At 39.8% G+C, this 12,978-nt stretch overlaps 1 protein-coding gene across 1 annotated transcript; it reads right to left on the bottom strand.

Moving 5' to 3' along the window:
• Positions 1-764: 764 nt before the first annotated feature.
• On the bottom strand, positions 765-12,611 carry hs3st3b1a (heparan sulfate (glucosamine) 3-O-sulfotransferase 3B1a). The gene is made up of 2 exons (XM_033971271.2): positions 12,020-12,611; positions 765-1,384 (listed from the first exon to the last, which is right to left on the bottom strand). The coding sequence occupies exons 1-2, from the start codon at positions 12,493-12,495 to the stop codon at positions 766-768; spliced, it is 1,095 nt and encodes a 364-aa protein (XP_033827162.1). The 5' UTR covers positions 12,496-12,611; the 3' UTR covers position 765.
• Between the last annotated feature and the right edge of the window lie 367 nt (positions 12,612-12,978).

Here is a 12,978-nt window from a genome sequence, read left to right as displayed (position 1 = left end):
TCTCATTCACTTCCAACATGGCGGTTAAGAAGCATTTGGGAGAAGTCAAATAAAGTTAAAGAAGAATAAGCGTCCTGTTTGGGGATGAAGGTAAATTGTGGTTGTTTTTCAAGGATCAGCTTGTTATGGTGTCAGAAATTATCAGAATAATTTATATTTCAATTTGGGCTTTTTGGGTTTGACATCATCAGGTGGAAAATGAAGGTTTGTCCACGGATCCGGAGGTTGGGAGTTCGAATCCCGCTCTCGACGTAAACATGATTGGTTGAGCGATCAGATCCACGATTCGATTCATGTGCGATTCAAGCTCCCACAGATGTATACTGTTGTTGTGTCCTTTGGCAAGACACTTAGCCCACTTCGCCTCCAGTATCTCCTTACACTGGTGTATTAATGTGTGTGAAAAGAGCTAAATCTGTTATGTAAATTGATTGAGCTTAGTCTAATCAGTTAAGGACAAGAAGTGACTGAAGACTATGCTGGGCCTCAAAGTGTAATTCAAATGCTGTTTTTCCAATGTCAGATTAGTTACATTATTATAAATTAACCTGTCGGAGTTGGCCTAGAACAGAAACGTAATGTTATTGATTCATATTACCCGTATCTCAGTGTGATCAAATGAATACTATGTGGACAGTGAGACAGTACAGCAGAGTGACTTGACAATAAATTATCATAAAATAGATTTCTCAACTTTTTACATATTTCCCCAATACTGTACATAATAAAACATCTTAATTATTAAAAATGTCTGCCATATGTCCTTTAATCCCAGCCAAAATGGTGGCCGGTCATCTCATAAAACTTCATATTGAATGGTTTGTAAAAGTCTCGTAGCTTCTGCACCACGTCTGGGTGAATGTTGGGATGAGTCCTGCCTTTGGTTTTGCCCAGACAGTGCGGTTTGCTGGTGCTCTCTGGTCTCTTCAGGCATGGAAATCCCTTCGCTGGGTTAAAATGAAAGTACTTTCCATCCACTATCCTCTTTAGTCCTAGAAAGTCCTGCACCCGCACCATTTCTCCAGCAGGGTCACTGATGAGTCGCTCTCCACTGACGAACAACAACTGGTCCATAGGAAAATACTGCAGCCAGCGCTCGAGGTGTTTAGCGTACATCCCTATCTGCACAGCGCTCCAGGAGGTGTCGATTTGACCTGAGGACATGTTTTTAAAGGTGAGGCTCTCAAAAGAAGGGATGTCTGGTTTTTTGGAGCGAGTTTGGGTGTAGTCCGAGATGGCCCGGGTGACAGGGTCCCGGACCACCACGATGAGTTTAGTGTCTTTGGACATGTTGTAGATCCGAGAGGGGATGTCCTTAGTCACATAGTAGCTGGGGGTCTTCTCCATAGTGAGCTGGCCCTCTAGTGACTTTGGCATCAAGTCCCTGAAAAAAGAAAAAAGCCTACTGTTATTTTCTATAAAAATGCTTTTCATCAATCAAAGTGAAAAGAAAAAAAAAAAAAAAAAAAAAAAAGCAAGGACAACAAACATAAGTGAAACCATTTAACAAAACTTAATGAGTTAACGATGCACTATGTAACTCTTCTGGTGGGGTCACTCATCTGCTGTCTCCATGGAGATGTCATTGATTTGGAATGTTCCACAGTATGGCATTTAACTTCTCTACCTTGCGTTTATTAAACTCCACATATATCTTGACCTGTAACTTAGGCTAGTGACATCATCATCGCTTTAAATGCTGTGGAATATTCTTGGCAAAGTTATAACATCTCCATAGAGGCAAGAAGGCGCCGGAACCTCCACCATGAAAAGTTGGTGCATCTTTAAATCTTTTTAGTACATTTTTTGTTATCAAAGATTATCCTCTAAGTGCAAACATACGTGATTATAGAAAGCTTGAAAAGATGACATGCTGATTATAAGCACACCAGAGAGAAAACATAGAGCAAATATCATAAAAACCTAATTATGTCCTCCTTAATTAAAGTATCTATCAAATACCTTTAGTACCGTTTAGACACTGCTACATCTCAACAGTATGTGACATTGGACAGTGTTCAACTGCGCCTAAAGTGACAGGCGCTGTACACAGGAGCAGGAATCCCATCCATCACCCGCCATCACGTGTGAATACAAAATCTAAAGCACTCCAAATTCAAAGCCTGGAGGAACACATTTATCTCACAGACTGTTAAAACCCGCAGAAATCCACTCTCAATCATGACATTCTACACACCTTTATTACACAATACAAAACACGGGTTAGCAGTCAATAGGCAGCATAATGCGTCCAAGTGTCATGCCAAAACCTCTTAACCATTTTGTTGTCAGTCAAGATGCCAATATTTGGATACACAATATGCATTCCTTTAAGAAAAGATGCAGAAAGCTGTCTCTTGGTATAAGTGCTTTTTTCTTTGAGATCTAGGGTGGCAGTGGTTGATCATTGTAACTGCAGCACTGACTGGATAATGGCTATAGTGAGTCAAGGGGATTAGGAGTAAGCCATAGGAGTATTATAAGGGCTGGTAACATGCTTGGTTGGGGACTCTGAGCTGTGGATGGTGTGTCTCTGGAGACAAGAGAAAAGAGCAGAGGAGTCAATGCTGTGACAAGGAGAACCAATGTTAATGTTGGATATATAGAAGATGTATAGCCGTGTCAATTAACTAGGCTTTATATAATCTAAACACATGCAGGGGAAGTTGTAAGCAGCAGCACGTGTAATAGTGTATATACAGAGACAGGTTTCATTCAAGTGTTTTTAGTTAATGGATCCCTCACAATAGATAATAAGAAGAAGTAATGTGGCCATGTTATAATAAATCACACAGTACTACTCACTAACGACAAGTGTAAAATGGCTATAATATTATTTCCTCATCAAAAACAGACCTGGAGTTTTGTTTTGTTTCATTCACACATGTTTAACACACAAACCCTGCATATTAAGGCCGAGTTATTCTCTCAAATTAAAACGCTCTGTTCCACCTTGTGATGCCATCATGTGGTGATACAGGAAGTGCTCCACTGTGTTTTTAAACTCCATTCACTACAATAACTTGGATGATTTCAGCCCTGAAATTGCCAGGCTCAAACAAAAGATAAAAGAAGCTGTTAACTTGAAAACTACCACTTCATGACATCACAAGGTGGAACAAAGCATTTTGAGCTTTAGAGATGTAGACAGACTAATAGTAAAGGGTCACTCAAACCTGTGTGATTTTTTGAGGAGGTAACAACATTGTAACATGGCTTAAAGCTCACAAATGTCGATTTTGGGTAATATAGGACCTTGTAAATTGCTAAATACATTTTGTAGGCTAACTTATGTGACTTTGGAGCCCAGGAGGATTCAAATCCATGGACCGGCTGATGTGAGGGAAGATTATTTTGTATACTTATAAAATGGGTTTAATTCAACCCTTTGGGAAACCAGTATTTGCACTGATCGAGAAGTTTATCAATCAATCTATGACTCACTTGATGTGGTGCTGATGTAATGTTTTTCTAGCGATTATAATGGAAAACACAAAAGATGTCTCAAAATGGTTTCATGCCCTTATGTAGTTAAGAATTTAGATTTTCGTGGGTTGTTTAAGTTCATGGATTCGGATCTTTTTAGCGCTGATGTTGATGGATGAATCGTAAGCACGTGACATCACTTCAACCTTTAACATGTGGAAATGACTTGACCTTATTGTTATTACAAAATGTTTTATTTCAGCGGTCTGGTTAATCTATTGTATTACACTGAGCCATCTGTTGATACATGCACTAGGAGCTACTAGTTAGTCTAACTGCAAGAGCTTTCATCTTAAATAAGAGCTGCACAAAGGAACTATGAGGAAAAAGCGAGTGAGGAGAAATATGCATCACCTGTTCTCATTACGGTCGTCGTGTGGGTTTAGGTATTATTCTATTTCATCACCTTCTTTCACCTGCTCTTATGAGACCCTTAAGACTTCCCCCATTTTTTCCAATCCCAGAGAGACCAGATACATAGAGAAAAACACAGCCACCATATTCACACTGCACAAGCCACAACTCTATCAAAAGCATCACCAATTAGCTCGACTACCTCACACATGCACAACGCTGAGAGGGCTTTGTGGGGCCACAGGGACATGTTCAAGAAGTAGGAACCAATCAAACTTCGAACTTGGTCCCAAAGCAAAATAATCTCAGTTTGAGAAGTAGATGTATTATTCATCTTAGTGGAGAGACAGAACTGAATATTGAACATGTGCGACAGAATGAGCTGAGGGAGCCATGCCTAAGGGAAACACATGGAACAGGCTTTCCAAATTTGTCCTGCTTAATACCCAAAATGTTGCCTGGAAACAGAACGCTACATCAATCAGTTATGAGGACAAAAACACAACATATTGTTCGTCGACTACATGCATATAATTGAGAAATGCATGTATTTGGGGAAAGTCAAAGGTAAAAAGATCAGAAGTGATAAATGCATGTAAAAACTCAAACATAACATTATGCAAAGGTTTTTTTGTTTTTTTTATGTGTTCTTTACCATGTGAGAATAGTGCTATGGAGCAGTTACTCTATAATTAAAAGATGAAGAGTTTAGGTTTTGGCAGTAGACAAATATGTACATTGTTATGGCCTATACTATTTGCTTTGTGCCTATAGAAAGTTCACATGAAATCTAAAACAGCATACATTGTAACATAAATACATTTACTTATCTTATTTAGGTCCCATACTCCACATACTTCTATATTTTTATCAATTACTTTTATACACTGCCTGACCAAAAAAAAAGTTGCCATCTGGATTTAACTAAGCAAATAACCTGTGGTTGCTGCAGTTGGCCCAGTCTAGGTTCAGCAACAGTCTGTGCTCAAAGAATGAGGTCAGCTTACACCTGAATATACTGAATGACCAGGTTATTCCATCAATGGGTTTTTTCTTCCCTGATGACACGGGCATATTCCAACATGACAATGCCAGGATTCATCAGGCTCAAATTGTGACAGAGTGGTTCAGGAGCATGAGACATCATTTTCACACATAGATTGTCCACCACAGAGTCCAGACCTTAACCCCATTGAGAATCTTTGGGATGTGCTGGAGAAGGCTTTGTGCAGCGTCAAACTTGACCATCATCAGTGCAACACCTTGGTGAAAAATGAATGCAACACTGGATAGAAATAAATCTTGTGACATTGCAGAAGCGAAATCGAAACAATGCCACAGCGAATGTGTGCTGTAATCAAAGCTAAAGGCAGAACAACCAAATATCAGAATGTGTGACTTTTTTTGGCCAGGCAGTGTATTAGAACTATGTCATTTCTTTATTATGGCTCAATAAAGCTAACTCTGTAACTTTTGCTTGTGTCCACGGAGATATGGCTCTATCTGGATTGTTTGTCAGTATGGCATTAAGGGCCTGAACGATTATGCAAAATATGACTCAGGCACAGTTCACACTCAGTGCAGTTCAGTAGACCTAGCTAACAAACAGAAACTATAAACAAATGGTGGATTAGCTTCAGTGTAGTTAGCTTCTCATTTCAGATAGATATAAGGCAGTGTCCAGCAGTAATCTGACCAGAACTGAAGAAGCAGCTTGGATGAGCAGCGAAACTCCTTTGTCCAGTAGACAGAATAGATTTTTTCAGATTGCACCTTTAACTGACAACTGTTGTACAAAATCCACAAAACTCCATGGTATAGCGTGCATTGGATTGTGCATTTGAAAACTATAAAAGTGCTGCACAGTGTGTAAAGGCGCACATACCTTTCCCCCTTTAATCTGTGTTGTGTCATTGTTGTGTCTGTGCTGCAGTCAGGTGTGTTCATTAGGTTGGCTGCTCTGTTTACATTTGGTGCTATCAGGGAGTCAGCTCAAATGCAGGAATTTGTGTAGTAATAGATAAAACCGAACCCTAAAACAAGATTTTTTGAAGAGTATTGTGCTTGACCGTTTCTAATTGACATCTATCTTCAAGAGCCTTCTCCCTGAAAAACAGTGTTATCTAGTGTGATGATGACTTATAATCTCAGGGCAGTCCACAGCAGATAGGACGTTGTGTGGGAATCTGGGATGAGAGGTGATGGTATGTAGCCACTTGGACTAATCAAACCAGACCAGAAGAATCAAAGCCGAAATGCTCTTTGCAAATGTGCCCTTTCTTTTTACCGCTAATCTTATCCGGTGTTTAAATACTGTGGCTGTCTTCAAAACAACAATGAGGCTGTTTGACATACCAATGATAGAGCGTTTTTCAGCAGATTGATAGAACAGACAGTGTGCTGAGTCCAAGGCCACCTGGCTGCCGGATGGTCCAGTTTAAAGATGGCGGGGGAGGATGAGCGAGGCACGACTTCCTTCACACAACTGTCAGCCCTATATTAACACGTAACAGCTCTGACAGAGTGCAGCTCTGAAGAAGTTTGTATTACTCAGCTCAAGTGAGACCTTTAATATATTTCACAAAATGATTTACTGGCAGCTCTACAATTCTGTTGCTTGGTGTATTTCATATTAGGTTTGCGCATGTGGTGGTTTAACAAAGAAATACAGTTTTTAAAATGTATTTGGTTCTTTGAAATATTGCAAAATGGTGAAATTAAAGCATCACGAGACATGTATTGCGTATTGACTGTTGCCCCTCTCTCCACGATGCTGCAGTGAGTCTCGTCATTTTGATCTTAAAAAGTTCATATTGACCTGTTCTATGTGATCCTGGTATTTTTATCTCGCTATTGTGTCCATAACTCACAATACAAACAGTAATAAGTGACAAATCAGCTGCCTTCTTTCCCCAAGGTTACTCCCGCTAGCAACAGGTTTGATTGACAGCGTTGCTAAACACCTGCCTTCTGCTAAACCAGTGGTGAGGGCGGGAAGGGGCGTTACCTTCTACAGCTTTGCCCCGGATTGGCTCTTTGGTTGCTATGATACTCGCGGTCGGAATTCCAAATATGGCGCCTGACTCCAAATTCGCACCATAACCACTAGTCTGGCAGAGCTTTATTTGAGCTGAACATCACACTCACTTAATCCACTTCTTTATACAGTCTGTATAGATTAGTCTGTCAGATTTAAACAGGAGAAGGTCGGGAATCTGTAGTAAAACATTTGCTACAGAGACAGTTTAAGGGAAAACGCAAGTACACAGTTATAGGAGGGGTGTCCAGCTAAAATGTAGGACTGGTGCTGTAACAAATCCCAAATGTGTGAAATTATGTATTTAACTTCAACAGAACCAACTTTTCAACCCTGTTTAGATTACAACATGAAGTACTAGTCAACAAATATGCATTTTTGATTGAGATAAATGAGTATTTGTCCTACAGGTGCAATACTGGCCTGGGTCTAAAGATGTTCATGTTGTGTTTTGTGCAGAGCCTGTTTAAGTATAAAAAAAAAAAAAAGAGGTCATGAGTTTTCAGTCTATATATTATGACGTTAGGTGTCAGGTGGATGCTGGTTTTACAGAATCAGAGACTTCAAAGACATCAAAACAAAGATGGCAGAGGCAGATAGGTGAGCTCTGAGGGTGCTTTGGCTGGAGCTGGGGAGGGAGTAGAGGAGAGAGAGGAACAGAGGGCAGGAAGAAACGCATACAAAAGCTCAAACTACAGCTTTTGTAGAATCTACTCCTGGGGACCAGTGGTGAAAACTTGGTATTTTTGTGTTTTGGGCTTGTAATGAGCGCTGTAGTTCGACAGTTTCGCTCAAACTGAAGCAACGGGGGGTTGATTGGGCAAATTTACTGTTTAAAGGAAGGGAGTAAGTGAGTTTTAGCACCACAGAAACAAAAACCTGAACTATTCAACCAATTTTTTTTTCATATTCAGTTAACAGTTATTTTTGTTACGGTACGCCACAACAAACCAGTCACATGGGATTCAGTAAGATTTGATATACTTGGTGTTTCCAGCCTTTGGAGTGAACGTGGGTACTGTACAGTACACAACAACAGTATACATATTACTACTCATGATAATAAACATAATCTCATAATAAACACAATCATTTTTCATTCATTTTGAACATCACCGACTGGCATCAACAATAGACATCATTTTACTACTTTAAACCACTCAAATTGCCAAATATGACATGCCAACCACACACTGCCAGTTCCCAGCACATGTTGTCTTGGCCTATGTCATTAGATGTATAATACTCCCTACAACAGAAGCATAGTCAGGCTTGGTTGGAATGGACAATATTAACACAATGTCTCGAGGGTTATGAATTATTGCAACAGCTGAACAAATGATTATGGTGAAATTGTGGTAGAAAGTATATTGTGTCAGTTGATGCATACACCTAAAATTTGACTATTTCTGTAACTCTACAAAGACGTAAGAGAGTAAGCAAAGCATCCAAACATCTAACACACATATAGGGCTGAGTTACACGAGGGACGTGCAACTTTGAACACAAGAATCGTCGAAGTCGACTTTTGGGGGGAGCTGAAGGAAAGCAAATCTTTTTGGGGGAAGATTCCAATGAATGCCTCTTTCTGATGAGCTCCTGCTGGGCTTTGTCAAAGGGCACTTTCACCCTTCGGAGCACATTTGCATACAAAGTGGAGGCAGAAAAAACATGTTTCACACTAATTGTCTGCTCTTTTATTGTTGGGGTTAATGCAGTCCTCAGGGGTCCTCCAGCATCCCCTTTTATCCCGCTCCATAATACTGTTGCACTTTCTAAAGACCGGCTTTAAATTTACTGCCCTCTATCTGCCACTGGGCCACACTGACGTCCCACCGGGCTCCAGCAGGACTGCATCGCCGTATTGAACATACTCAAAATGTGAAAAAGGTAAATCAATTTTGAAAAATCTTTTTTTACTTATAGACTTACAATGGGAAAAAGTTACTCAAGTAAGAGCAGTGTTATACTGTAAAATACTTGAATGAAAGGTTTGGCGTCTGAAAACCAATCTGGAAAGAGGCACAATTAACTCAAGAAGAAATAACTCAAGTAAATGTACTTGGGTAAATGTACTGCACTTCTGTCTAAGGTAATGCAAAATGTATATGCAAACTGTCACAGGTTTTATATACAACCAGTGAACAACTAAATGTTTCAAAAATCTGTACAAAATTGGTTGCAAAAAATACTGCAAGCACTTAATTAACTTTTTTTTTTTATGTTGAAATAAAAAGACACTACACTGACCTATTCTCATTGCTATCAAAATGTTATAAAGACATTCACTCTCAAAGCAAGAACCATAGATGCCAAGTACTCTCCCCATTTTTCAAAATATTTTAGAAGAAAAAAGTAGGTAAAGAAACTGTTCCCACGACTTCAGGACTTGACTTTTGTGTCCCGAGAGTGCACATGGCCCTCTGTTTTCATCCTACGTGGCAAAAAGTGACTGAATTGTCCAGGCTGTCCCGCTGAGCTGGGGCCTCCTCTCGCCGGAACGCTCCATAAGGATGAACAGAGGGGACCTCCAGAGGCACGGACACACCAATCACAGCAGATAAATGTGTGCGAGGACGACTTAATACCCCCGCAGGAGTCCACCAGCCCACCCAGCACTGACTGTCTGCTATTTGTGCAGAGGAGCTGTGCTGAAACATGGGGCAAAGTTGACAAAACACAGATGTAGTGTGTCAGCCAGTGCATTTGAGCTTTAACAATGATGTTTGGGGTTCTTTTGCATGCTTTCACTTGGAGATTATTGGCCTGACGCTGTGACAACTATATAAAAGTTATAATAATGGAATATTGCAGTATAATTGAAGTACTGTAATGTTGTTTCCTCATGTTTTTTGATGAAGTAACAACATTATAACATGGTTTGAAGCTCACAAGAGTCCATTTTGTGAAATATAATACCTTTATTTTGAAATTCCATACTTCCAAAGTGCGCAAATGGTTTATAATTGGGCAACAATCTTCTCTTATCTTCCCCTTTAACCATCTGAAGTCACCGATTATTACTGTCCTAGGATTAGGGTTGTCAAAAAATCAATATCTAAAAACAACTTGATACAGATTTTGCCATTTTCTGAATAGTTTTAGAATAGTCTTGATCTACATTGGTAGACCACATAGTAACATAAAAGAAATTCAGTATAATTTGTGTTGAAAATGGCGTTTGATTGCATAGTGTGACTGTTTCAATCATGATCATTGTGGTATCAAGTGTTCAGCCTTTTTCTTAGAACCAAAATCAAGGGATCAGTTTCCTTCCACTCTTAATAAGATGGAAGGAAACATAGGAAAGTGAACTCTTCCTGTCTTAATACACTTCCCACGACACAGTGAAATATAGAGTCAATGAGCATGTGTTCTTGGGGAGAGATAAAAATGAAATTATGGCTAAGAGAAATTATCTAATCTGCGCTACAATGGTGAGCTGAATGTATAAGCCTGAATCGTTTTGTTTTTTTTTCACTTAACGCTCATTAGGAATTGGTTGAGTCACGCTGCTCTTTTATACCAGGTCAGACTGTGGCGCTGCCCTCTCACTGGGACAACTCAAGCCAAGTGCTTTTAATTGGCCGTGTCACTTCTGCTAAACCAGATATCATTGTACAAGCAGTTTGTTAAAGGTATTTTACTCCTAACCACAAGTTGTATCTATCAATTTCTCTCTATAGGTCAAAAAATAGTTTGAACTCTGCTCCAAACCGCATGCTATTACTGCGAGGATTGGCTGTAGAGCTGATCTTTGATGATTAGTAACGACTGAATCTCAATCTAGATTAAAATGTGATTATTTGCAAAGCCCTCGTTGATACTTCAGTGTAAATTTAGTGGATCATATAAAGACACACAGGATTTTGCACTGACTGATCATCAAAAAAATAGCCTAAATCAACCCCGGAAATTCTTGAAGAAGCTTTAGTGAGAAGGCCTTTGAACCACGCTTGGCTTCATCTGTTGTGGTGTAGCGAAGCCAGCCCTGAAACACTGTCTACACCCCTGTGACTTGACTTCTAATCCCTCTGCTGACTGGACACTTCAAGTCACGGCATCAGCTTTTATTTAAAGTTAACACTGATGGCGCCACTTCCAAGCGCTATGACAAAACTTTGCACAAATTTGGAAGATCATTTTGCAATAACAGACTTGTAATGCGCAGAATAACTACTGATAGGAAACATCTGGTATCTCTATGGCAAGAACAGATCTATCAGAACATTAGTCAGGGGGAGATGGTTGGGTACAGAAGGTGAAGGTTGTGTAAACAAAAGAAATCAATGTTAGTATAAATTCTGGGTTTTTACTGTAAGGTGGGCGGGTTTGGACATGCCTGGTTAAACTGTAATTATACCAGCTCCTGTGGTAGACATCTGAGGTTTGCAGTATTGAAAATAAAACTACAAGCTTTTTATTCTATACAAATATTTAATAATGACAAGAGCTTAGTACATCATACACTCCAAAGCACACTTAAGCTGTTTTGTCATTGATGAATCACTGATTAAGTTAGGAGCTTAAAATAAAAATTCTTTTATAATTCTTAATAATAAACCTAAAGCTTTTCTGGTTTTATGTGAATGCTTTAATTATATTTGCAGTAAATAGGGCACATCCTCAAACACTCATGCTTTGTTTTATAGAAGTAAAAAAAGAAAGAAAAGAACAGGGTGAGCTTATGTCTGTTTAAATCTTTTTTATGCATATGGTAAGTCTACTTTTATTTTACATATGTTAATTTAATTCTGCATTTAATTCGCTTAGTTAAAAATATATAGGTCACTGAACAGTAAAAACTCTTATTAAGCTTCATGAATAGATATTAGACTGCTTGGATTTGATCTTAAAGCCACAGTATGTAACTTTTAGACAAAATAAATAAATAAATAAATAAAATAAAAGATAAAAATAAAAGTTTTTTGTTTGTTTTTCATTATTGGTTTGCATCTCCACAAACCTGACTCTTGTTTGACCTTCTTGTTTCCATGGAAATGTTGCATGATTAAACGTGATTGAATCGTGCAGGTGACGTGCCACCAACAGAAAGTTACACAGTGCAGCTTTAAGTTGGTGTAGTGCCCCTTTCACATGTTTTTCCAGTGTGATGTTTGTTTATGTAGGCGGTTTATTTACCTGTACCACTCGAGCCCCTTGACATAGTTGCGGTCAAAGAAATGCGGCTCTGCTCCTACGGCTCTCACGTCAGGATGAAGGCGAAGGAACTCGAGCAGCGCGCGGGTCCCTCCTTTCTTCACCCCGATGATGATGGCCTGGGGCAACTTCTTAGTCTCATTGAGGAAAGCTGTCATGGCATTATCATCCAGCGCCTTGCTCTCGCTCCTCGGCTCGTCCCATTCCTCCCCTCGGCTGTCCACATCGTTCTCGTTATTGTTGAGTAAGTCCCTGGACGCACCGAGGCTTTCCACTACATCCACGTCGTTCCCGTGCCTGTTTACGTATCTCAGGCTGGGCACCGTGGAGCAGTATCCCACGCAACAGTAGATCATGTAAACCCAAAGGGACAGCATGATACAGAAGACAAAAAGTTTGTTTTTCACGTGGGGTGATGGCACAACATGTAGACTGCTTAAGATCGGGCTATATTCCATAAGACCACGGTGCCAAAGTGACCTCCCAGTCCCCAAGCATCTTTGCCATTGAGATTTACTCCTTTGCCATCGCGTAAATCCAGGACAAATGTCCACTACTAGTTACACATGATTTCCTAACACTTATAAAAGTTAACGACTTACAGATAATACAAAGCGAGGTCTGATCCAATTTGACTTCACTGTAAGAGCAGAATTTGGTGGTTTGAAAAGTGCACCTGAGCCCTGTGCGCCAGAGTTCACGCTCCCATCACTTGCTGGATCTGTCTGAGCGCGCGGCGCACAGAGGCACCAAATTATCTTCATTGGACACGCACCAGCGTCAAGAGAGCGTAAAAGAGCGCAGGAGACAGCGTGACGTCCGGTTTACCCTTTCACATTAAAAGCAGCTTCGACAGATTGTTTCAAATCCTGTCAAAATAAATGGGGCAAAAAATAGCCTAAAAGCTTACTAATAAAAAAAAAAAAAAATAATTAATTAAA

The sequence above is a fragment of the Periophthalmus magnuspinnatus genome, chromosome 8, assembly GCF_009829125.3.
Source record: "Periophthalmus magnuspinnatus isolate fPerMag1 chromosome 8, fPerMag1.2.pri, whole genome shotgun sequence".
Classification (NCBI taxonomy): domain Eukaryota; kingdom Metazoa; phylum Chordata; class Actinopteri; order Gobiiformes; family Gobiidae; genus Periophthalmus; species Periophthalmus magnuspinnatus.
Note: the sequence above shows the minus strand (reverse complement) of the source record. Positions and strands in the feature narration are given on the sequence as shown.